The following is a 27,282-nucleotide window of genomic DNA, read 5'->3' on the forward strand; positions in this document are numbered from 1 at the left end:
AATCCTATTAGTTGTCTGAGGAAACTTGTCAACATGGTCCAGAGTGGATCCGTTCTTAACTTTAATGCTTGAAAACCGAAAATTTGTGAACATGTGAATAATTCACTATGTCATGTACCTTTGCTTGTTCCACTTTTAACATATGACATAGCCATTAGTTTCCCAAATTCTTCAGTGGATGTAATTTTTTGTTGTTGTTGTTGTTGATAACAAGGGTAATTTCAAAGTAGTGTCAGATCAGGTCTCTTGACTGAATTTATGGAATCACTTTGTTTACTCGATGCATTTCTTTAATTTTTTGTTTTGTTTACAGTCTTATTTTTGTAATATTTGTTCCATTTAGATAGTCAGTTTCTATCATGTTTTCTTACATTTTTGTCTAGTTGTCAGATGTTTCGTTAATAGTGAATTTCATTCTTGATTTTTCCAATTTTGTTTTTATTTGATATTTAAAAAAAAAAAAAAATTATAGCTATTTTTTTTTTCACTTTTTTTTAACACCATTTTTCATTAAAAGTCAACTTAACATATATATTTTTTGCATTCTTGTTATTTTGTTATTATTTGTTCCATTTATAGTCAGTGTGAGGCCCTGCTTGTCTCCTCTCAGTGTTCTTCTCTTGCTCATACTGTTTTCCGCTGCATTTCCTTTACTTTTCTCGTTTAATATCACTGAAAGTAAATGGACATTAAATGTAGAGAACGAAAGAACGTGCTCACAAACACACACAGACACAGACACACACAGACACACAGACACGGACACACACACAGACACACATAGACACACAGACACAGACACAGACACACACAGACACACAGACACGGACACACACACACACACACACACACTCATACATGCACACATACATGCACACACACACTGTCTGAGTGCATGCAGCTGTGAATGAATTTTCAAGACTGGGGAAGATTGCCCATGAGAGAAGAGGAAGAGTTGGGCATCACTTTCCTTCAGTTAAACTACCTGAACCATGCAGCTCACAGACACCTTCACAGCCAACCAGCCCTCTGTCCCATGACACTGCACCTACCTCCCCTTACACAAAATAGGGATCAGGGAGTGGAATTAAAAAAATTTAAAAAAAAGGAGAAGAGATAATCTTTTTCCTTTTAGTCACAGGAATCCTCTTTTCTCAGTTACCGAAATTATATTTATGGCACTGCAGGCGAATAAGAGAAGAGCACTGCCGGGGGTGGGTGGCTTGAAGGGGAAAAATGCTGGTATCAAAGTGATGTTCATTTCCTTACAACTGGTCTCTGATCGTGGAACCACCACCATTGCTCACTGTCAGTGGAGTTTTATCAGTGACAGGCTCAGATAAAAGTGTAAACCAGAGCCGTGCTGCATGATCCATGGCAAGAGGAAAGCGATGAAGCGTGCAAAGGGGGAGGAGAAGATTCTTTAAATGATGGCAGGGTGAACAGGGGCCGTAAGTGTCAATCTTCTTCTTCGTCTGTGTTCATGATCTGTTGCTCCAAAGTTCACTCACATACTTTACATGTGGGCTTTTTCATGCATGACTGTTTTACCCTGCTATATAGGCAGCCGTATTCCATTTTCAGGGGTGTGCATGTTGGATATGTTCTTGTTTCCATGACCCTCCACACGCTGGATTACATGATATTAAATATGTGCATTTGATATTATTTTTGTGAAAGTACACAAAAGATCTGTTGACCTGGGAGACAGGCAAAATCCACATCCTTAACCTGCCATGCAGGTGCTGTGATCAAGATTCAAAACCAGGACCCACAGATTGGAATTCCAACACTTTAACCACTCATTTGTTGCGTCTGTCATCAGATGTTCACACACACATCTGCCCACACTTGCATGCCCACACACACAACCTTCCATACCACCACACCCACGCTTCCTGCCCCAGACATGTGTCTCTGTCTGTTTTCCCATCAGTTGGTATCTGTTTTCCTCCTCCATCACAGTAAATGTCAAGCTGAACTTTTCATTGAAACTGATACCTGAATGTATCTATCCCTCCACAACCAGCACAAACTCATGAACGGAAAATCAGTTTTTATTCCTGTCAGATCCCAGGATTGTCTAAACGTCTTGGAAAAAAAAAATGCATGTGTACATTTGCTTGCATATCATATCAGTTACCTGCAGGGAGAAATGAGTATGGGAAGCATCTCTTCTGACACAATCTTTGTGGGAGAGATTAGAATTCAGCCCACTTGTCTGTACAGACAGACTTTCCGTCTCTCTGCTGCCTCTGCTACTTTCAGTATTTTCTCAGATTTTCCTTCCTGTGATTCCTGTGTGATTGTTGTTTTTTTAGTTTTGCGTTCTGAGTTTTATGTTCTTTAGTTTTATGCCTTTTCACTGTTAGTATATTGGAAGAGGTGGGATGGTGGGGATGGGTGGGGGAGGGACTGCCGGGGGGGTTGGGGGTAGTCATTATTCGCACATGTGAATGAGTAATTGTGTGTGTGTGTGTGTGTGTGTGTGTGTGTGTGTGTGTGTGTGTGTGTGTGTGTGTGTGTGTGTGTGTGTGTGTGTGTGTGTGTTTGCGCTCTCCAGCATAAGGGCTTTATTAATTTCAGTGTCCTTCTCCCTCACCCGCCTCTGTCCATTACATAAACAACAGCGGAGTACTTTAGAAAAGTGAATATATTTTTAGGTACCATTGTTAATTAAAAAAGAATTGCTTTCTCATAATAGGTTTATTTCATGTGGGCAGAAAGCACTGAGATCAATTCAGTGATGTGCTTGTCTGTGCAGATTTCCTGTCCTTTTTGCCACCTTCACCAACCTCACTTTTCTTTCTTTCTTTCTCTTGAGTATACTTCTTGAGATTCCTGTGTGTCCTTTACTTTTAGGTATTTTCACAATCAGTGATATCAGACGAGGGAGGGGTGAGGGCTTGGGGTGTGGGTGGGGCTGCTGTGTAGGGAAAAAACAAAATCAGTGTGTGCTAGTAAATGTGTATGTGTGTTTGCTTGTGCTTTTTGTTGGTTGGTTTTGTTTTGTAAGTTTGACTCCATATCTGTCCTGTGTGTTCTCATGTATGTGTATTAACCAGAGATTTCTTGGCTGTCAGGCCAGATGTGTTATATTCTTGTAAAGGTGAAACTGTGAGACAAAAAGATAGTGAGGAAGAGAGTTTGTGTGTGTGTTTGTGTCTGTGTGTATGTGGGTGTGCAGGTGTGTGTGGGCATGCGTTTGTAATTTCGACAGAGTTCTTTTTCTTGAATGACCAGATGAATATCTAGTCATCAGCTCCATCCACATGTAATATGCGGCTTCTGTTCAGACATGTGTGTGTGCGTGTGTGTGTGTGTGTGCGCGCGCACGCGCACGTGTGCATGTGTGAGGGTGCACAAGTTCTTATATTGATATGCACATGTATGTATCCTAAATTCTACTGTATCTGTGTTTGGGTATGATTTTTGATTTATGTTCATACCTTGTTATGCACTATCCCCCCCAATATTCCTTGTGACCCCAGTACACTTGGTAATAAAGACATATTCTGTTCTGTTCTATTCTACTATGCAATTGAGAGAGAGAGAGAGAGAGAGAGAGAGTGAGTATGCGCATGTGTGATTAAGAAAAATTCTTGGCTGCATTTCAACAATTCTTTTTCTTGCATGACCAGATGTACTATGCAATAGAGAGAGAGAGAGAGAGAGAGAGAGAGAGAGAGAGAGAGTGTGTGATTAAAAGAAATCTTGGCTGCAAGTCAGATGTTTGTCACATAGTATAAGGGGTGGATGGGTGTGGGAATTCACCCAGTCTCTTTGTCTGCTACAAAATGATATTTGTCATTTTTTTATGTGGTTAGTCGGTGTAATGGTGATGTTTGGCATTTATTCGATGAGCACAGACAAATACTGAACACTGAAGTGAGTCAGCAACTGTGCAGGTCTCCTCTGGTGCGCATACACAGACACAGACACACACACACAGACACACACAGACACAGACACACACACACAGAGATACAGACACAGACACAGACACACACACACACACTGACACACACACACACACACACACACACACAGACACACACACACTCAAACACAAACATATACACTGACACAGACACACACAGACACAGACACACAAACAGACAGATGCATACAGACACACAGACACAGACACACACACACACACACACACTTATACACACACACATACTCATTCATACACGCACAACTTGTCAATATTTCTTCAGACAGTCGAACTTCCAACAGGACTAGACATTCTTGTCCATTTCTTTGTCTTGTTGTACCATTTACATAATGGTGATAACGCATTAGCGCATTACATAGCCGTGGGTGGTGCATTTCGCAGGTTTTATCTGCCAAAGATTAAATGAACTGATGAGGTTAGGTGTCTGGAAAGTTGCCATTTGTTTTATCTCTCTCTCTCTCTCTCTCTCTCTCTCTCTCTCTGTGTGTGTGTGTGTGTGTGAGGAAAGATATGATTTTATTTTGTATGCTGTTCCTATAATTTTTTTTTAATGTGTGTATGTAAGCCTGTATGTTCTTATCACTGTGCCTGTGTGATTCTTGGTGCATGTTGAAAAATTTCCCCTCTGAGGGATTGATAAAATAATATTCTGTTGCATCTGTTTATATTGTATTGTATTGCATATCTGTTTCTGTTTTACCATGGGGAGTCGAAGACATGGCTAGGAACATTAAACATATATTATATTTTTTTCTGAATTTTTTTTTTATAGCTTTTTTTCTTTTAGTATGTCTGTCTGTCCCCATATTTGTCAGTCAGTCAGTCTGACAGTTCATCAATCCCAGTGTCTGTGTGTCTCTTGTCTGTCTCCTTGTCCTCTGTGTGTGCTTCAGTGTCTTCTTTTGCACGTTGAAAACTGCTCCTCCCCCACTCACACACACAACAGATGCACACATGTATACAAGCACACACACACACACACACCCGCACGCACGCACGCACGCACGCACCCACACACACACACACACATGACAATAGGTCAGTCAGTAACATTGTGATATTTATTTGATGTGTTGACAAAGTGTCTATGTTTGTCACTTCTCACTGTCAGCCTTCACAGCTGGCAAGCATGGCACACACATGCACCTATGCACACACACACACACACACACACACACACACACACACACACACACACAATCATACACACACACAATCATACACGCACATACACACACTCACGAGTGCACACACACACACACACACACACACAATCACACATGTTCACACCCTCTCTCTCTCTCTCTCAATCTCCCCCCCCCTCTCTCTCTCCCTCTGTCTCTGAGTCTCTCTCTCTTATGCACATAAACACATACACACATAGTAAACTGGCACTCTCTCTTTCTTGTGCACACACACACACATGGACACACACTAACACTCTCCTCCGCATCTCTCTCTCTCTCTCTCTCTCTCTCTCATGTGACTTCTCATGCCATACAGGGAAAACTTGCAGTGTCAAATGTAAAGCATACACATGTCATCCCCTGAAAGCAGTACATCTCAACATGTGATACAGACCATCTGTGTGGAGGTTGTGTTGCACACAGAAATGTATTTACATATGTATGTATATGTGTGTGTGTGTGTGTGTGTGTGTGTGTGTGTGTGTGTGTGTGTGTAATTATATAATTGTATGATAGTTGTGTCTGACTATGACCATCAAGACAGCAGAGGAGGCAGCTGCTGTCCCAGCTATCTGGGCTGGAATTCAATTATAGTGGAGAGTGTCTTGCCCAGTCTACATCCCCACTCTCCCGGCCAAGAGGTTTTCAGGACAGTCGGTGTTGGGATGGTTCCCAAAGGCCAACTAGTCCCCAAGGCTGCAGCACTAAGAGCTAGTGCTGTCTTGCCTCCTAGTTTGAGAGTCACAGTCCTTCACAAAAGACTAAGCTGTAAATGACTTCCTACTGCAATGGAGAAACCATTGATCATACAGCTCTCACTTTGCTGTTGGCCCAGCTGTAAGCTTATATATATATATATATATATATATATATATATTTTTTTTTTTTTTTATAAAGTAAAAGGTGAAAGGTCTTATAGCCTTTTAAGGCCACTGGGGCTGTGAATTCACGTTCACTGTGTCTAGGGCTTGGCACAGGAAGGCAGAGCGTAGTCCTCTCTCTAACCTTCTCCAGCTGCAGTCAAGTACATGTTCACACCTGGTTGGAATGCAGAAAAGTGCCTTTCCCAAGGACACAACACCATGCAGAAACGGAGCCTCTGATAACTGGATCAGAATTGCAACATCTAAGCAGTTCTGCCGTGGTGCCTATCCCTGTGTATATGATTTGTTTTTTAAAGCCTGTACTGACACATAGCAGTGAACTTGGGCTGTTCCCTCTTCCATCTGCCTTACTGTAAGCTCTCTGTCTGTTACTCTTTCCTGATTGTTTTTCCTCCATCTAACACTTGCTCTTTTTTCTCAGTTTGTTTCACTTTCTTTCTCAGACATATTTTAGATGGGAAATCGTGTGTGTGTGTGTGTGTGTGTGTGTGTGTGATTCTTTCAAATTCATCTGTTTGAATGCAGGTGCTTAAAAAACAACAACAACAAAAAACAAACAAACAAAAACAAAACAAAAAAACAAAAACAAACCCAAACAAACAAAAAGAGCTCTGGTCATTAGCAACTAATATGGTCTTCAGGGAACTGAATCGATGTCCAATTCTCATCATGTCAGCAGTTCGAGGCAGAGCATATTTGTTGTGTACTTTGTATCTGGGCATGGGATTGCATGCATGGCACGAAGCATGTTGAATTCCTGGATGTAAGAGATAAAAGTACCCGCATGACATAAGTTTAAATTCTTATTTGTTCCTTTAGAATTTTGATGTTAGGGTTTTCTTTTCTTTTCTGATTAAAAAGAATAAAGATTTTGAAATAATGACTGCTTTGATTTTTGGTTTAACTTCTGCTGGATGTGTGCATGTGGGTGTGTTTGTGTGTTCGCTTGTGTGTTTGTGTGTGCATGTATCTTACTTAAAAGCATGTATGTTTATATATGTACAGCTGTTAATGTAAACACTATGAGTTCCCTGTCTGGAGGTGTGAGCATGAATCTGCAACATCATCGTCATCATCATGATCATTATTCTTATTATTATTATCACCATCATATTGTTATTGTTGAATGTTATTGATCAGAGACAAAGAATTCAGCCAGGATGAATAACAATCTGAATAGAAATTTCAAAAGTGCGTTAGAGCCAGAAAAATATATAATCACATAACTACTTCATGTTCATACAGTGTAAATTTATACATATGAGACTGAACGCAGTTGAATATGAAACAACAAATTCAACATGCATCCTATGTTTGAAATTGAGACTGATGGTGAGCGCAAGGATATTTGATGCAGTTGAGATTGTGTGCTTCTGAGTGTATGCAGATTAGCTGAATGGCTTATGCATGTCTATATTTGTGCTACATAGAATTTAACTGTGTGCCACCACACCAAGCATCTCCTTTTAAGGACAATAAATTATCTTGTGATCTTGTGTGATCTTGTGATATTTGTTCTTTGCTTTGCCCACTGTATTATCATGGATCTGAAGACTGGATCGACTGTCCTTTTGTTATCCAGAGTACACTGATCTGGAGAAGAAAGGAAAGGGTTAAAGGTTAAAGGTCCCATAGCATTTTTTGGCCATTGGGGTAGTGAATTCATATGCATTGTGTTTAAGGCCTTGGAAGGTAGGGCGCAATCCACTCCTGCTATTTTAATCTTCCCCAGTGAAAGTCAGGTGCCTTTTAACTCTTAGATGGAGTGAGGAAAATTAGAGTAAAGTGCCTTTCCCAAGGATATAACACCATGCTGATTCGGGGTCTCGATCCCTGATCGCCAGTGAACGCTATATCAGAAGCCAGTGAACGCTATATCAGAAGCCAGTGAACGCTATATCAGAAGCCAGTGAACGCTATATCAGAAGTCCAATGCTCAACTGATCCTGCCTTGGCACCTTCAAAAAGAAAACTAGTTACCTGCACAGATTTGATTTGGAGATGTTAAGGAAATTTTAAAGCTACTCTGCTTTGAAGATACAAAATTCCCTGGCAATATTTGGCCTGGCTGGTTTGACTTCTCTGCTTTCAAACATCAGGAATCACAATCTGCTGCTGACGGTCACCTTTTCTGATTGACCCATTTTGTGGCTTAAAATTCGTGTATGATAGTCAGTCATGTCCGGCTGTAACTATCAGAACAGCAGAGGAGGCAACTGCTGTTCAGACTATCTGGGTTGGAATATGATAATAGTGGAGAGTGTCTTACCCAAGTCAGCATTGGGATGGTCCCCAGAGGTCAACTAGCCACCAAGGCTGCAGCACGGTGACCTGCACCAAGAGCCAGTGCAATCTTGCCTCCTTGTTTGGGTCACAGTCCTTCACTGAAAAGACTAAACTGTAAATGGCTTCCTGTTGCAGTGGAGAAACAATTGATCATGCAGTTTTTAATTTGCTGTTGGCCCAAGTGTAAGTTTACGGCAATGCATTATTTTCTAGACAGGCAAAGACCTTTTTTTCTCATGGCTTCTACACAAATGCCAACAAATGGTGATCTTTCTTTGTTTTCTAATTTTTTTTCTATTTTTTTTTATACTGAGTTGAATGGAATCAGTAAATCATTCTTTGTTGTCTTTGTGGGTGTCATCTGCTTTATCAGTAAACCATTTGTTCTTGCTCTGTCCATCTGTCTCTCAGTCTCATCTCTGTTTCTTTCTTTCCACCTCTTCTTCTTCTTCTTCTTTCTTCTTTCCATTACACGACCAACATCGACTTACCGATGACTCTGTCGTGGTTCATGCGTGCTGGGTATTTTCGTGTCTCCATAACCCACCGAACACTGACATGGGTTACACAATCTTTAACGTGTGTATTTGATCGTCTGCGTGCGTATACACACGAAGGGGGTTCAGGCACTAGCAGGTCTGCACATATGTTGACCTGGGAGATCGGAAAAATCTCCACCCTTTACCCACCAGGCGCTGTTACCGTGATTCGAGCCCCGGACCCTCAGATTGAAAGTCCAATGCTTAAACCACTCGGCTATTGCGCCCGTCGCCCTCTCTCATAGTCATACCCCCATTCTTTCTCCCTCCAATCCACCACCTTCCTCTCTTCATGGTTTTTTTTTTCTCTCACACATTTTGTCTTTGTCTGACCCTGCCTTCCCCCCCCTCCCTTTTTCTATCTCTCCTGAGCTTTGTTAGCATGAGACACAAATTACCAGCTTGTTTTTACAACAAACATAAAAAAGAAAAAAAGAAAGAAAGAAAAAAGGTATGCATCAAAGGACAGTTGAAATTAGTGTTTTTGTCATGAACACAGTTTCCCATCCTGTCCTGTTTTGTTTTGACAGCAGAGGAATGGGGTCTGTCAATAACAGCCTGTACATGATGTATGTGTGTGTGTGTGTGTATGTGTGTGTGTGTGTGTGTGTGTGTGTGTGTGTGTGTGTGTGTGTGTGTGTGTGTGTGTGTGTGTGCATGCGCACAAAGGTTTTATATGTTTGTGCAAACATATTTCTACAAATTCACAGATGTTGTGTTGTGTTGTGTTGTGTTACAGCAAGAAATAATACCATTTGTACTTTTCTGGTCTTTCTTCTTTCTGCAAGTCTGCCTGTCTCTGCACAGGATTTTTTTTTCTCTGTCTGTCTGTCTGTTCATCTCACTTTTTTTCTGTGACTATTTGTCACAGTCTATTTTGTCTGTGCTTTCTCCCCTGTGGAAAGTATATTCATGATTTATGGCAATATGTAATAATTGTGCTTATACAGACCTGTGAAGAGTCATGTGTGATCATTTCAGTATGACATTCATACTGATAGACTGACAGCATAGGAGTGTTAATAAAGTAAGTTCAGATATTGGACTTCTTGTATTTATTTATATATATATATTTTTTTTATCTTAACAGAGGAATGTAGTTATGAGCTGCCAGATACAGATAACCTGTTTGTGTTTTGTGTCCATGTTGTGTGCATGTGTTATGTGAGCCTGTTAGAAGAATGTGAGTGCGGATGTGAATGTATTTATGCATGTGTGTGTATGTCAGCAAGTATGCATGTGTGTGTGTGTGTGTGTGTGTGTTGTGTGTGTGTGTGTGTGTGTGTGTGCCTGAAAGGATGGGAGCCAGGAGGGAGCGCTAATATCTTGACCCAAAATGGGGAAAATTGCATGCACATAAGGTTGAAACAATGAGGACAAATAGCTTGCAGTCAGCTGTACCATGAGCAAACTAAATGGTTTGTGGCAGACGTCTTAGGGCACACTATTTCATGTTCACTATTCTGCACCCTTGGAGACTGCTTCTCTAAGGTATCTGCTCCTTTTGAATTGGACTATGCTCTTACTGCTGTAATGTTGACATGCTTTTGTAAGTCTCAGTCACATGTTTTGACGTAACACATGTATAACAGGCAAAGGTCAGTTCTTTTCACTCTTGGTCACATGTCTGTCAACAACCGATCATGGGCAACAACACTAAGTCACAATTTTTTTTTTTTTTTTGTCATCGCAATTACTCACACAAACACACACACACACACACAACCACATCACAGCTTGTTGAATTCTGTGATTCACTGAAGCAAAGTACGTGCCAATTATTTATACTGATGTGGAAAAAACATCTCTTATACCGATGCATAAAACCATGTCTGTTGTGGTAAAACAGGGTATGGAGCAGCCTGTGGTGTGTGGAATAATAATGATATTGGTATTTATATAGTGCTGAATCTTGTGCAGAGACAAATCAAAGCGCTTTCGCACCAGTCATTCACACGCATGCATAACTCTAAAACTGGAGAAACTGAAGACAAGGAAGAGGCAGAGAAGGGAGGCTAATTTGGGAAGAGGTGAGGCCAGACTTGAAAGAGCTGAGTGCGGAGACTTGACGAAGCAAAGAGGAAGTTCATTCCAATTCCCTGTGGGACTCCATGTTCGATTTTAACGGGTTCAGACTGGAAATTATCCACCATGACAGACATGTGTGGAGGTGACAGAGCAGGCATGAGTATGGCACACCAGCTGTTTCACTCATGAGAAGACAAAAACAAACTTGGTTAGCTGGTTGTGCATGCTGCCGATGTGGAACTTGGCAGTTGCACCCCACTTGTTTTCCTTTTCTTTTTTTTTTTCTTTTTTTCTTAAAGAAGCTTGAAAGTCTTTTGGCTGCATTATAGAAATATAATGTAGATTATATCTGATTCACTGGTTAACTTTTGGAATAATAAAATACATGTTCAAATATTTTTGCCTGCTTGTAGTCTTGGTATTGCTGAAACCGGTCAGTGGGTGCAAACTCCATCAGGAGAGCATCATTGGTGATTGTATTTTTGTTTTGTTTTTTCATATATTGAAATTGTTTAAAAAATTTGATTACAGTAGAAAAAAAGAAGAAAAAAAGAAGAAAAAATATACATGATGGCAACAAGAAGATACCTGCAAAAAGAAGAAAATAATTATCCTCTTTTGGTGTCTCTTTGCATACACTCATCTGAGAAGTCAGAATGTGTTAACTGTTTTTGTCTTGTAGTTAATACATAAAAAAACAAACAAACAAAACACACACATACACACACACACACACACACACACACACACACACACACACACACACACACAACATCAACAGACACACAAAAAGATATCTGTTTGCTCTGAACATGGATAAGATTTTGTTTGCATTGAACAAACTGTGACTGTGTGTGGTAGAAAGCATCCTCACACACACTCATATACTACCCCCACCCCCATGTCTAATATCACTAAACATGTATATAAGTGTGTGTGTACCTGTGTATACGTGTGTATATATTTATGTATGAGAAACAATGAGAGGTTTTTTCACTAAATTGATTATTGCACTCCAAATAGATGCATGGTGCAGTTCCGCACTGCAGTTATGACTGACACTTTCTCAGTCTGGTTCCACAACTAAGCGGTTATTGTCATCAGTAGGGGGCTTAGCAAGGTGGTGTCCTGATAACTTGAATCAGAACAGGCACTCCTAAACACCACCAGAGTGACTCAGCAGTAGTGCAGGGTCTCCTCTTTTGTGTGGCCTCCATGTGATCTTACATCAGTCGTTCCCTGTGTACTGCCCGGTGCTCACACTGCAGCAGAGGAATCCAGGTATGGCTGTGTATAGGGGACTCAAAATGAGAGGTGTGGGAGTGTTGGCCTAGAGGTAACGCGTCTGCCTAGGAAGCGAGAGAATCTGAGTGCATTGGTTCGAATCCCACAGTTGCCAGTATTTTCTCCCCTTCCACTAGACCTTGAGTGGTGGTCTTGATGCTAGTCATTCAGATGAGACAATAAACCGAGGTCCCATATGCAGCATGCATTTAGCGCACATAAAAAAAAACCATGGCAACAAAATGGTTGTCCATGGGAAAACTGTGTAGAAAAATCCACTTCGATAGGAAAATAAATCAACTTGCAGGCATAAAATTTATTTTTTTAAGTGGGTGGTGCTCTCAGTGTAGTGATGCGCACTCCCTGGGGAGAGCAGCCCAAATTTCACACAGAGGAGTCTGTTGTGACAAAAAGATCATGACAAAAAGATGAATACAATACAATACAATACAATACAATACAATACAATAGTGCTGAAACAAAACGATGGGGCAAAAAACAACAAGAACAAAAAAACAAAACAACATTACTCTTGTGTTGCTGTGCAGACTGGTTGTGGTGACCAGGGCCTCCAAGCCTTCCCCCTTTCGGCACCGAGGTGGCCTACGAGGTGGCAGCAAGGGCCGTCACTCCCGGCGCGGGTCGTCCCCGACGATGGGCAGCTCGTCCTCCAAGTTCCGCAAGCACCTGCAGAATGGCGACGAGGTGCAGGCCCTGCAGCTGTACACCAATAACACTGACCTGCAGAAGGGACTTGACCCCAACTGCTCCTACGGCGACTCGCACCAGCATGAGACGCCCTTGCACTATGCTGCTCGGCATGGCATGAAGACGCTGCTACGGTGAGAGAGAGAGGCCCCTCCCTCCGTCTGCTCTGGTTTTGGCTTTAGTTGGTGACCTCAACCTTGCCTGTTTTATATGTGGATAAGGAGTAAGGCTGTTGACTTAGCTGGGGTGAAAATGGTCAAACATGCTAAAAGCGCACTTGTACATCGAGTGACTGTAGGAGTTGAAGCCCACATACAGTCTAGAAGAACTACTACTACTACTAGTACTGTTACTACTACTACCACTGCTACTATCACCACTGCTACCGCTACTACTACAACTACTACTACTTAGTGTTTGTGGTGTTAAATGACTTACCTGTATGTGGTGTTGAATGACTTAAAACTTTATAAAACAAGGAAAATTTCCTTGCAGTCACGTTAAAAACATGAAATACAGGTACAAAAACGTAACCTGCACATGCCCCTCCCCCCTCTCTCCACCTGCATGCACAAATACACACAAAGCGTGCTCTTTAGTGCACATGCACTGGCACATGTACTTGCAAACCCCCATCCACTCCCAGCACACGCATTATGTGCACAATGTCATCAATCCAAGTTATGGCTTTTATAAAAACACTGAACACCAAGTTATCAAGAATGTGAGACAGGTTTACCAGTCTTGCTGAGACTTAAGTCAGTGAAGGATTTGAACTTGACATCTGGGACACGGACTGATGAAAGCACTTGGCAGCCAACTGGGGAATGGGGTTGGGGAGATGTAATATTCTCTGATTATTGTCTTTCTTTCAGGAAGAAATTCTCCAGATTGGTCATGTCAGAAACTGTGCAGTTTTGGGTGGTGTAGATCTATAATACTTTAAATTTTTTTCGTTTCACTTTTCCTCCACAGAATATTTCTGTACGACAAAGGAGGCAACCCGAACAAGACAAACGCCAAGAAGGAGACAGCGCTGCACTGTGTGTGCATGGAGCGGAACGCGCAATACTACAATGTGCAGCGGCGGCGGGTGGAGTGTCTGAACATGGTCCTCAACTGGCGCGGCGCCATGCTGCAGGAAGAGCAGGTGGAGAGGATCAAACTGGGCGCCCTGGATGAGGTGGGTGGGTGTGTGGTGGGAGGGTGGTGTGTTTTGGTGGGGGTGCGGGTGTGTAGGGTGGGTGTGTTGATGTGGGTGTGCGTTGGTGTTTGTGTGTTGGTGGGGGTGGGGTGTAGGGTGTGTGTGTAGGTGTGGGAGTGTGTTGGTGTCTCAAGTGTTGTGTGGGGGTGTTGGTGGTTGTGTGGGTAGGTGGGGGTGTTAGTGTGTGTGTATGTGTGGGTGAGTGTGTGTGTGGGTGGGTGGGTATATGTGTGGGTGGGAGAGTGTTGGTGTGGGTGTGTAGGTATATGTGTGGGTGGGAGAGTGTTGGTGTATGTGGGTGGGTATATGTGTGGGTGGGAGAGAGTTGGTGTGTGTGGGTGGGTATATGTGTGGGTGGGAGAGTGTTGGTGTGTGGGTGGGTATATGTGTGGGTGGGAGAGTGTTGGTGTGGGTGGGTACATGTGTGGGTGGGAGTGTTGGTGTGTGTGGGTGGGTATGTGTGTGGGTGGGAGTGTTGGTGTGTGTGGGTGGGTATGTGTGTGGGTGGGAGAGTGTTGGTGTGTGTGGGTGGGTATGTGTGTGGTTGGGAGAGTGTTGGTGTGGGTGTGTAGGTACATGTGTGGGAGAGTGTTGGTGTGTGTGTGTAGGTATATGTGTGGGAGAGTGTTGGTGTGTGTGGGTGGGTATATGTGTGGGAGAGTGTTGGTGTGTGTGGGTGGGTATATGTGTGGGAGAATGTTGGTGTGTGTGTTGGTGCTGTGCCGCAGGAAGAGCAGGTGGATAGGATCAAACTTTCGGCGGTGATTGAAGCGTGTGTTGGTGTGTGTGGATGGGTCGGTGTTTGTGTGTTTGGGGTTATGTTAGTATATATATATATGTGTGTGTGTGTTTGGGGTTATGTTTGTGTGGGGGCGGAGGGTGTTTGTTAGGATGTGTATGTGTTGGTGTGTTTGTTTGGTCAGTGTGTGTTTGTGGAGGGAATGTGGGATGTGTGTGGGTGTGGGGGTAGGTGTTTGGGTGGGTGTGTGGGTTGGCGTGGCACCATGCTGAAGAAACAGCAGGTGGGGAAGATTAAACTGGATGCTCTGGATGAGGTGGGTGTGGGTGTGGGGGAGTTTTGGGTATGTAGGGGATGTATGGGGGAGTAGGTGTTTGTGTTGGGGATGGGTGCTTTGAGGTTGGCGGGTGTGTGTGTGTGTGTGTGTGTGTGTGTGTGTTTCTGTGTATGTGTGTGTGTGTGGAGGTAATGCTTATGTATGTGTGTGCGTGTGTGTGTGCATACTTGCATGATTGCGTATGTTTTATAATGAGCATAGGTTATGTTATTGAATTTGCCATAACTGTCAACAACATTGCCAGGAGCAGCACTCTGCACACACACACACACACACACACACACACACACACACACACACACACACACACACACACACTCACATGAGCACACAAACACACTTTCATGTGCAAACTCATGCACATGCATGCACAAACAACACACACACACACACACACACACACACACACACACACACACACACACACACACTATAGTCTGTATAGTTGTGGTTTTTTTATTTATTTTAGTTTGAGAAGCCTTAAGAGTGAAAAAAGGTTTAATTCTTTCGCTCCTAGACATTATTCTCATGTTTCTTGTTTGGAGTGAGTTTCTTTTATCTCTCAGAATCATTCAGATATGTGGAATTAAATGCCAGAAAAAAAATTATGTGTGTGTGTGTGTGTGTGTGCGTGTATGTGCGTGCACATGTGTGCATGTGTTTTCCAACAGAAAAAGAACACAGGACTCCACTATGCAGCTGCATCTGGACTCAAGGAATGTGTCGAGGTCTGTCCCACTTTTCTTTCCACTTAACTGAAAACATCATGTGTAAAATTTGTGTTGACTTCACTGGTTATTTGTTTTGCTAATTCAGTACCTGTGAGTTGTTTACATTGATATATTTGTATGCATTATTGTGATGAAAAATAGAACATTTGGTTGCTATTAATCCGTTCAGTGCTAGGGAATTTTATAGAATAAGTGTTGTCCTCTTGCTAGGGAATTTTGAGGATGCAGGGGGGTAATAAGTTGTTGATTTAAAATTTTTTTATTTTTATTCCAGTACAAAAAACTATACAAGATACAGAAGCAAACTAAACGTTTTTGTGACTGAAAATGAATATGAATTGTGCATCTGAGTTATTTTTGTATCCATTTATTTTTTATTGTAGAATTATAAAATCATAATATATACAGGGCATCATTGGACATCTTATAGGCACAATGGCAACATTTTTTGTTGGATGTTACTGACGTCATATAGGTGGCACTGACCTTGTTAACTGTACTTAGTTAAATAGCTGTTGCAACTGAAACTGGTTGACAAGTTCTGAAATATCAATATCTTATCTGTTTACCATAATTAAAGAACTACTGTAGCTGTGTTGAAAGAAAGGAAAGAAGTATCAATTTGTTTTCAGCTGTTGTAGTTGAAAGTGGTTGAACAAATATGATGTGTCATTCTCTGAATTGTTTCTGTAACTGAACAGCTGTTGTAGTTGAAACTAATTAAACAGCTTTTGTAGTTGAAAGAAGTATCAAACTCTTAACTGCTTATTGTAATTAAACTTATTTTGCACAATGCCGTATTAAATCCATGGTATAACTTATCTGTGGTAGCTGCTTCTATTTAATAAATACAAGTCCAAATACCAAGATATGCGTACACAAGAACATGTACTATCAAATAAAAAAGCATTGGCTGTATAATTTTTCAAACATTTCATTGTCAATGTTTCTCAAAATGGTGATGATTTGACAATGTTTTCTCATGAATTTGCCCTGAGCATGACTGGAAAATCTTCTTAGTGGACATAATAAACAACATAAAAAACCCCAAACCCTCAGCAATGAAATCTTCTGCATTCCTTGCCCTTGATTGAAAATTATTTCAGTTTCAGCAGGGTTAACTAGTCTGATTGAATGATTTGTAGGAGTTGTGTTGATCAATTGCATCTCCACTGACTGAATTTAATTTCATGTGAAATCTAGGGCAGCATATACATTAATGAAAGGCTGTTAAAGATTCGGAAGCAATTTTTTTGTGTGTGAACTGGACTTTAAAGATTTCACTGTGCAGTTAGAAATTTCACTGGATTGACAGAGTTGAGACTGACCAGGAATTTATCAGCAGTTTGTTGTATTATAGATTTGAAAGTTCTGGAACTGACCTCAAAATGTTTCATTTTTAAATTGTTTTGTTTTATTTTATTCCTTCAGATTCTTGTTCAGCATGGTGCTCCACTGTCTGTGGAGAACGAAGATAACTGGACGCCATGTGAGTCAGCAGAGAAAAATGGCCATGACAAGATTGCCAGATTCCTGGAGTCTAAAATTGTTTTTTCGGTGAGTAGGTGCTCAAGATTGATAGCCTTTCTCCCTGCTTTATTTTTAGGTTTATGGGGTGAGAAAGGTAACTGAATGTTATATCCTTGTTAATTTGTCAAGTGTTGTGTGTGATTAAGTTTCCGCAGCTTTCTGATGAAATCTTAAATGATGTGGAAAATGGGAGGCTGATCTGACAGGTTTGAAAAATAATTATTTGTTACCTTATTTTTAAACGTAACTGGCCAGTTAAATTAGTTCCTTGTTTGCAGCCTGACAAGGCTGGCAGTTAGAACAGTAAGTGTAGGAGAGAGAGAGAGAGAGATGTAGAGGCATAAACAAAATTTGTATTTTGAATGTCCCACACAGGGTGAGGTGCAGTAGCTGAATCAGGCATTGGACTTCTGATCCAGTGTTCATCAGTGATCAGTGTTCTAGGCCCTGTCTGGCCTGGTGTTCATGTCCTAGGGAAAGGTGCTTTACTCCAATTTCCTCACTCTACTCAGGTGTGAATGGGTACCTGACTGTCTGGGGAAAGTCAGAACGGTGGAAGGAGAGTATTAGGCCGTGGTTTCCTGTGCCTAGCCCTAGATACAGTGGATATGAGTTCACTGCCCCAGTGGCTATCAAAGTCCAGTGGACCTTTAATATTTTTAACACAGGGTCAGAGAACAGAACTGTTTGAATTGATGGCTTGAAGGGAAAATCTTCAAATATATCTGTGAATATTTTCTTACTTCCAGTAAAAAGTTAAATAAAAAGAAAAAAGAAACAATGGAAATTTCAGATTGTTATGATTATGATATGATATGATATGATATGATGATGATGATGATGATAATTATGATTATTTATATTATTACAATTGATACTATTATTTTTATTATTACAATTGATACATAGTGTCTATGATATGATGATGATGATGATTACAATTGTCATGATTATTGATATTATTACAATTGATACATATACAATGTATATCTTCAGAGACCAAACTCTATATGCTGTACAAACAGAATCATTCGCACAAAAGGCTGTCTAACTGGGGTAGAGCCAACTGACAGCTGCCTTCAGGTGCTGATCGTTTGTTGTTTCTTGTGTCATTCAGTTTGGTTTCAGTCATGCTTGCACACACACACACACACACACACACACACACACACACACACACACACATGTATATGAGAGCAGATTTTACTACACAATTTTGCCAGGGACAGCTCTCATTGCTGTGGGTTCTTTTACATGCATTCAACTTATGAGACATTGCTTTAAAATCTCATTCCAATCACTAGCATCAAGACCACCACTCAGCCTTTAGTGGAGGGGGAAAAAATTCTGGTGAGTGTAGGATTTGATCCTACACCCTCAGATTGTCTTGCTTCCAAGGCAGACACGTCACCACAAGGCCACCACTGCATACATGGATTGACGCCTTGATGGCTGTAAAGGGCCATGGGACTGTTAAACCTTTTAAAGGGAGGAAGGTGGCAGAATGGGTAAAACACTCAGCTGTCAATATAGAAAGTCTGTGAGGGTGTGGGTTCAAATCCCATTCATGCCCTTTCTCCCAAGTTTGACTGGAGCATCTAGTCATTCAGATGAGATGATAAACCAAGGTCCCATTGCAGCACGCACTTGGCACAACGAAAAAGAACCCATGGCAACGAGAGTGTTGTCCTTTGGCAAAATTTTGAAGGAGAAATCCACTCTGACAGGTACACAAACATATAAGCATGCACTCAGGGCCTGACTAAGTGCGTTGGGTAATGCTGCCGGTCAGGCATCTGCCTAGCAGATGTGGTGTAGTGTATATGGAATTGCCTGAACGCAGTGATGCCTCCTTGAGAAACTGAAACTAACCTTTTTACGGTGAGGGAGATGATGCTGCTGATAGAGGAATACTGTGGCCTACGTGCGGCTGTGGGACCGTTAACCTTTTTTAACCTTTTAACGGTGACGTGTTTCAGACGGACATGGAGACAGAGACGTTGCCGCCCATAGAGGAGTACTGTGGCCTACGTGCGGCTGTGGGACCGTTAACCTTTTGTTAACCTTTTAACGGTGACGTGTTTCAGACGGACATGGAGACAGAGACGTTGCCGCCCATTGAGGAGTACTGTGGCCTGCGTGCCCAGGACCTTCAGGAGGCCAAGGACCAGCTGCTGGTGGAGACAGCAGACATGCTGAGCGTGCCCCTCTTCACTGCTGAGGCTCTGCTGCGTAACCACGGTCAGTGGGTGACTTGACTGAGTCCTCTTGGCTTTTGGCCCTGTTTGTTTTCCTTTCCTGTCCATTGTCTGTACTTCTACATGTGTGTGTGTATCTATCTGTCTGTCTGTCTGTCTGTTTTTCTATTCAGTCTATCTATCTATCTGTATGTCTGTCTATCTATCTATCTGTCTGTTATATATCTCTCTGTGTATATATATATATATCTTTCTCTCTCTCCCTCTCTGTCTATATATATGTATGTGTAGATAGATGGATATCTATTTATTTATATATTTATATATAATTACACACACACACACACACACACACACACACACACACACACACACACACACAGAGTAACTCACTCATTTACTCACATACACTCACACCAGTGTGGAGACAAATGGTAAAGATGTTCCTCATATGCTAACACACTCACACTCTTTCTCAGACAGAATGAGTGAGTGAGTGACTCTGTCGGGGGAAAGTCACCTAAGTTGTCTGGGATTGATTGAGTCTTTTGTTCTTTTTTTTTCTTTTGTAAAACACATGCACACACAGACACAGACACATATGCCTCTCTCTGTCTCTTACTTCCATACACTCTTCCGCAAAAGTAAAGAAACAGAGGATCACTGTCTGTGACATGCCACCACCATCAGAGTAGTCGGGGGAGACCCTCCTTGAAGCCCGGATGGAGGATCACCTCCTCCACGCACACTCACACACACACTCTCTCTCTCTCTGGCTCTCTGTCTTTCTGTCTCCCACTTCTATACACTCTCCCACAAATGAAAAAAACCAGATCACAGTCCCTGACGTATCGTCCCCACCAGAGTGGTCGTGGGAGACCCTGCTTGAGGCCTGGATGCAGGCCCCTCGCTCCACACACACACACTCTCTCACTCCCGTACACTCACCCACAAATGTAAAGAAACAGAGGATCACACAGTCCCTGATGTGTCACCACCAGAGTGGTTGCAGGAAACCTGCTCTCCCTCTGTCTCTGGTTCTCTCTTTCTTCCATACACTCTTCCACTTCTCAGTTCCATACACTCTCTGACAAATGTAAAGAACAAGAAGATAACACTGTCTGTGACATGTCGTCACCACCAGAGTGGTAGCAGGAAACACGCTCTCTCTCTCTCTCTCTCTCTCTCTCTCTCTCTCTCTCTCTCTCTCACTCTCTCTCTTCCATACACTTTCACACAAAAATAAAGCAACAGAAGATCACTCTGTCTGTGACATGCTGTCACCACCATAGTGGTCACGGAAAACCCTGCTGGAGACCTGGATGGAGGACACCTCTCCACACACATACACACACACACACACACACACACAATCTCTCTGTGTCTCTGGCTCTTTGTCTCTCTCTCTCTCACTCCCATACTCTCACCCACAAATGAAAAGCAACAGAAAATCACACTGTCTCTGCCATGTTGTCCCCACCAGAGTGGTCGCAGGAAACCCTGCTGGAGGCCTGGATGGAGGACACCCCTCCACACACACACACACACACACACACACACACACACACAGTCTCTCTGTGTCTCTGGCCCTTTGTCTCTCTCTCTCTCTCTCACTCCCATACTCTCACCCACAAATGAAAAGCAACAGAAAATCACACTGTCTCTGCCATGTTGTCCCCACCAGAGTGGTCGCGGGAAACCCTGCTGGAGGCCTGGATGGAGGACCCCGTGGCCTGCTGTCACAAGTGTGGCGTCACGCCCCCCGGCTCCCTCTTCAGCGAGAAGCCACAGGTGCAGGAGAGCCTGGCCAGCCCCCTCCCCAGCCCCTCCCATGCCACCTGCCCCTCCGTGGAGGCGGAGTGCCATATATGCATGTCCATCTTCCTCCTGATAGAGGAGCCCGTCCACATGACCTGTCAGCACCAGTTCTGTCGACAGTGCTGGGAAAGGTGGGCTGGCTGTCTGTACTGGAAGTAGCTATGCTTGTTTACCTGGATTTGATAACTTTTATTAGATTCTAGACTGGGTTTTTTTTTGTATATAGGCACATACAGAAATCTCTGTTCGACTTGTGCAAATAGATAAAATCAAGGCTGACTGTTTTTGCATTGGAGGGTAATTATGCTTTGTCACCTTTTCTGTGGCTGTCTGTTTATGTTGGGGGTAGTTACCTGGTTTTGATCACTTTCATATGGCTGTCTGTTTTCATTTGGGGGTAGTTATGATGATGGCTTAGTGATAATGCATCCCACCAGGAAGTCAGGTTGCGCAGGTTCAAGTCCTATGCATGGTATAGGAATTATACTCCTTACTTTCCCTGTCCGCCAGACCTTGAGTGGTGTTTTTGGTGCTAGTCTTTGGGATGAGATGATAAACTAATGTCTCATGCACAGCATGCACTTAGTGCACAAATGTGCAGAAAAATCCACTTTGATAATGTAAGAGTTCACTTGCAGACAGAAAAAAAAGAAAGAAAAAAGGATGGCACTTTGGCGACGTTCTCTCACTGGGGAGAGCAGCCAGAATTTCACACAGAGAAATCTGTTGTGACAGTAATACAGTTCCTGGAACTGTCAGTCTGCTTGGTTGCCAGGTTCTTATCACTTTTCTAGGAACTGTCTGTTTGGATTGGGGGAAAGTTATGCTAGATCACTAGGATTTGATCACTTTTCTTGTGGCTGTCTACATTGGGGGTTAGTTAAGCCTGGTTACCAGAATCTGATAACTTTTCTGGGTGCTGTTTGTGTTGGGGTTTGTAATGCTTCGTTATATAGTTATGCTTGTTTACCTGAGTTTGATAACTTTTCCTGGAGCTGTCATGTATATGTCTCAGTTATTGAATGGTGAGTATATTAGATCTTAGTCTTTTGTGAAGGACTATGACTCTCAAACTAGGAGGCAACACTGCACTAGTTCTTAGTGCTGCAGCTTTGGGGGCTTGTTGGCCTTTGGGAACCATCCCAGCGCCGACTGTCCCAAAACACTCTTGGCCAAGAGAGTGAGGATGTAACTTGGGCAGGACACTCTCATTCTGGCCCATGTAGTCAGGACCGCAGTTTCCTCCTCTACTGTTCTGATGGTCATAGTCGGACACAACTGACTATCATACATGTTAGATCAAATGCAGTTACATGAAAAAATCCCAAAACATTTTGCGTTATTCATTGTATGTGGGTGTGGGTGGTGGCAGATACCTGAACATGAAGATCCAGGAAGGGGATGCCCATCACATCACCTGTCCAGGTTTCGACTGCTGCATGCTGGTGCCTGTGGAAATCATCGAGAACATCGTTTCCAGGGACATGGCGCTAAGATACCTGCAGTTTGACATTAAGGTAGGAACCCCTTCTCTTAATGATAAGTGCTTTACAAATCAAATTCTTAACATGAAAAGAGAAAAGAAAAAACAAAAATGGAAATTTAAAAAGTCATAATTGCACAATTCATTAATATTATAAGAGCACAATTTACAAAAGCCACATAGTGATATGCTCTTGATGCAACCACTCTTACACTCCAACACACATGCACAGATACCTAAGTAAATAGCTTAGAGAAGTCACAGTTAGAATTTGTAATGCATGAAAGAAGCACAAATACAATTTGCATACAAGACATTATAAAATGATGAAATGAAGTATAGGATACAAGGTGTAAAAGGAGTAATAATTGTCGGTCATTCTACCATTCAAACCACACCACCACCCCCTCATCCCCACACCCTCATTCTCTCCAAATGTTCATCACAAACACTCGCATTACCATGAACCTTAGACTTCAGCACTGCTTGTTATGACAGGATAAACAGTGCATCTGTATGATGAATAAAGTTATCATAATATGGATACATGTTGGGATGAGGGTGTGTTTGTGTGTGTTCCTCAGTATTGTGTTTTTGCTTTTTGCTTTTGGCCTAGAGGTAACGCGTCCGCCTAGGAAGCGAGAGAATCTGAGCGCGCTGGTTCGAATCACTAATCAGCCGTCGATATTTTCTCCCCCTCCACTAGACCTTGAGTGGTGGTCTGGACGCTAGTCATTCGGATGAGACGATAAACCGATGTCCCATGTGCAGCATGCACTTAGCGCACGTAAAAGAACCCACGGCAACAAAAGGGTGGTTCCTGGCAAAATTCTGTAGAAAAATCCACTTCAGTAGGAAAAACAAATAAAACTGCATGCAGGAAAAAAAAAAAAAAGGGGTGGCGCTGTAGTGTAGCGACGCGCTCTCCCTGGGGAGAGCAGCCCGAATTTCACACAGAGAAATCTGTTGTGATAAAAAGAAATACAAATACAAAATACAAAGTACTATTAATACAGCACTAAGATCATAACAGCAGTGTGGTTAACGTGTTGGACTTTCAATCTGAGGGTCCTAGGTCCAAATCATGGTGAAGGCGCCTGGTGGACAAAGGATGGAAATTCTTTCAATCTACAGGGTCAACATATGTGCAGACCTGCTAGTGCCTGAACACCTTTCGTGTGTATATGCACACAGAAGATAAAATACGCACATTAAAGATCCTGAAACAAGAACATACCCAGCATGCTTACCCCCGAAAACAGAGTATGGATGCATACATGGTTGGGTAAATAAACAAAATGGTCCTACTAAAAATGAACCAGATTGAATGACACAGGCAATGAATGATGAGCGCCCAGTGGCAGCCATCAGTCGGCTCTACCCAGGTAGGCTGCCTCTTTTGCAAGTGATTCCATGTTTGTAAAGCATTTAGAGCTTGGTCTCTGACCGATGATAGGTGCTATATGAGTATCAATATCATTCATCATTTATTCAATAATGATAATAATGATAAGAAACAATAAAGAACAGTTTATAAAGTTAAGGCTGTGATGTTGCTCAGGACATCGTAGATCTCATTCTGAGGAACCATTCTCATGGTGGGTTCCAGGCCTTCGTGGACAGCAACCCTGACATGAAGTGGTGCCCCTTCCCTGGATGTGGTCGAGCGGTCAAGTTGCCGGAGATTGACGGCCTGGCTTCCAGCAGTTCTCAGACCCGCACATCCATTCCCAGCGACACGTCACGCAGTGTGGACTGTGGGGCTGCCCACTACTTCTGCTGGTGAGATTCGTTGTGTGTACTGTTGACTGTGCAGGTGAAGTTCCCTGTGCGTAATGCTTTGACTCTCAGACCTGCCAGCTGATAGGTTTTTAGTGAAGCATACTCCACTGATCTCTGGAATGCTGAGCTTCTGCGATCCCAGTAAAACTGATATGCTGAAGTAGCTGTTTCAGTGTAAGTGAGGTGTGAAAAAGTGCTGATTGATCCATCAAGATTCAGCGCTTATAGCTTTTAGAGGCGTTTGATTGGCTGAGAGCGGGCGGGCCCGTCTTTTCACTGTTAGCCGCGCGAAATTTGGCCAAGCAGAGCAAACCAATAGGCCTAGTTTGCATCAGTTTGACATGGTAAGTATATGTAACACCAAACATGGAGTATAATACAAACTCCTCCTTGCTGCACCACGCCTGCTTAAAAAAAAGTCATTAAATGAGATGCCTGTGACAAGCAAGTATGCCTGTTTATTGGTCATCATGAAGTAACAGAAATCAAGTAGTGACTTTTAATTTTTTATGAGTGAACCTAACTGGTGTTAAAGGAGGGTGGAAACTTGTAATGGATTTTTTATTTTTATTTTTTCATGAGTGAACTGAACTTGTGTTAAAGGAGGCTGGAAATTTGGCTTGTTACATAGATGGTGATGTGCTTTCAGCTATTGATATTTTTGTTTTTAGCTTGTGATTGGCTGTGATTGGAGCTCAGTTTATTTTTTTCCCCACTTCTATTCCAGAAAATTAGTCTGTTCCCTCCTGCATTCCACTCCAGGAAACATGTCCACTTAGTGTTATGGTGAAGATTGCAGCAAAGAATACCATTGTAATCAGTCTTTGTCTGTGACTCAATTTCAGTGTCACATGGTGGAACGAATCATGTTTTGGGACACTATGGGGAAAGTGGTATCACCGTTAACTTTTTTGTACTTTCAGAATGCCAGATGGATTATGTTGGTGATGCTTCTTTCAGATACTGGTTTGCTTTGCTCAGATCAGATGATGAAAATGCTACTCTCAAGTATTGTTAAATAAAGGTATAAGAATGACCAGGAAGTCTGATAAGTCCTTCAGCCGAAGCACCTTTGATACCAAAATCAGTAATATAAAGTTAAACAGCAGAGTAGAGCAGGGAAACAGAGCATAGGTAAATAATGCTTCCATTGTTATGACAACTGACTTTGCAAAGGTGCTAAAAAATTAAAAATAAAAACAATAGTAAAACTCCAAAGACAGGATCTGGGAACCATTTAATTCCTATGTAATGGAAAAGGACGTTTGTTATGCCTGACATGACCCAGTCGTTGTCCTTTGTGGACTGTCTGATGCCCCTGCTATGGCAGAATCAATATTAGATGAACAATATGAATGACATTTTCTGAACACATAGCAAATGCAATTTGGTAGAAATGCACAAGACTGACAAAGCCCCTACCATAGCAACAATGCGTATCATACAAAGTATGTGATGTTACATACATGCAACATTTTATCAGTTGTCATGCATTTTATGAAAAGTCGATTATTTTGTTTAATTATACCTAAATATTGAGGCAGAAAAAAGGTTAAAGAGAGAGTGAGGAGTAAGAGCAAATAATGGAGTTTCATGAGACGAGGAGGCCACATTGTCAAATGACACACTATGCATGTCCTTTTCTAGTGTTCTGTATTTCTACTTTTTGGCTCTTGTGTGTAACTAAAAAAAAAAAAAAAGAAAAAAAAGAAAGAAAGAAAAGAACATTAAAAAAAGAACAACATACAAGTATACAAGTAAAATTTGTGTTTCAGACTCAGTCCACATACAGAGAGACTAAGTACACATACAACAAAAACAACAACTATAAATGCCTCATTAATGTATATTGTGTGAGAAGTATGAGAAGATCATACTTTGGGTCATTGAGCATTATAGTGGATAATCAGTTATCAGATCAAGCTATGACTCTGACAGTGATGACGATGCATATTGCAGGGAGTGTATTGGTGAAACTATGACTCTGACAGTGATGACAATGCATGTTGCAGGGAGTGTATCAGTGGAACTGTCTTTGACAGTGATGACAATGCATGTTGCAGGGAGTGTATCAGTGAAACTGACTTTGACAGTGATGACAATGCATGTTGCAGGGAGTGTATCGGTGAAACTATGACTCTGACAGTGATGACGATGCATGTTGCAGGGAGTGTATCGGTGAAACTATGACTTTGACAGTGATGATGATGCATGTTGCATGGAGTGTATCGGTGAAACTATGACTCTGACAGTGATGACGATGCATGTTGCATGGAGTGTATCGGTGAAACTATGACTGACAGTGATGACGATGCATGTTGCAGGGAGTGTATCGGTGAAACTATGACTCTGACAGTGATGACGATGCATGTTGCATGGAGTGTATCGGTGAAACTATGACTGACAGTGATGACAATGCATGTTGCATGGAGTGTATCAGTGAAACTATGACTGACAGTGATGACGATGCATGTTGCAGGGAGTGTATCGGTGAAGCCCACGAACCCTGCAGTTGTGAGAACTGGGTGAAATGGCAGAAAAAGATCTCTGACATCAAGCCAGAAACATGTAAGCATACTTCTA

The 27,282-nt window shown here is 42.1% G+C and overlaps 1 protein-coding gene across 1 annotated transcript in view; it reads left to right on the top strand.

The window, feature by feature from the left end:
- Positions 1-27,282, top strand: part of LOC143293868 (ankyrin repeat and IBR domain-containing protein 1-like) — a 54,631-nt gene that overhangs the window by 12,246 nt on the left and 15,103 nt on the right. The window contains exons 2-10 of the mRNA XM_076605188.1: positions 12,718-13,011; positions 13,853-14,060; positions 15,829-15,885; positions 17,320-17,445; positions 19,506-19,659; positions 21,301-21,565; positions 22,807-22,951; positions 24,527-24,699; positions 27,179-27,267. Of these exons, the coding sequence (XP_076461303.1) occupies positions 12,824-13,011; positions 13,853-14,060; positions 15,829-15,885; positions 17,320-17,445; positions 19,506-19,659; positions 21,301-21,565; positions 22,807-22,951; positions 24,527-24,699; positions 27,179-27,267 (1,405 nt within the window). The 5' untranslated portion in view covers positions 12,718-12,823. The remainder of the gene's footprint in view (positions 1-12,717; positions 13,012-13,852; positions 14,061-15,828; positions 15,886-17,319; positions 17,446-19,505; positions 19,660-21,300; positions 21,566-22,806; positions 22,952-24,526; positions 24,700-27,178; positions 27,268-27,282) is intronic.

The sequence above is a fragment of the Babylonia areolata genome, chromosome 1, assembly GCF_041734735.1.
Source record: "Babylonia areolata isolate BAREFJ2019XMU chromosome 1, ASM4173473v1, whole genome shotgun sequence".
NCBI classification, from domain to species: Eukaryota; Metazoa; Mollusca; class Gastropoda; order Neogastropoda; family Buccinidae; genus Babylonia; species Babylonia areolata.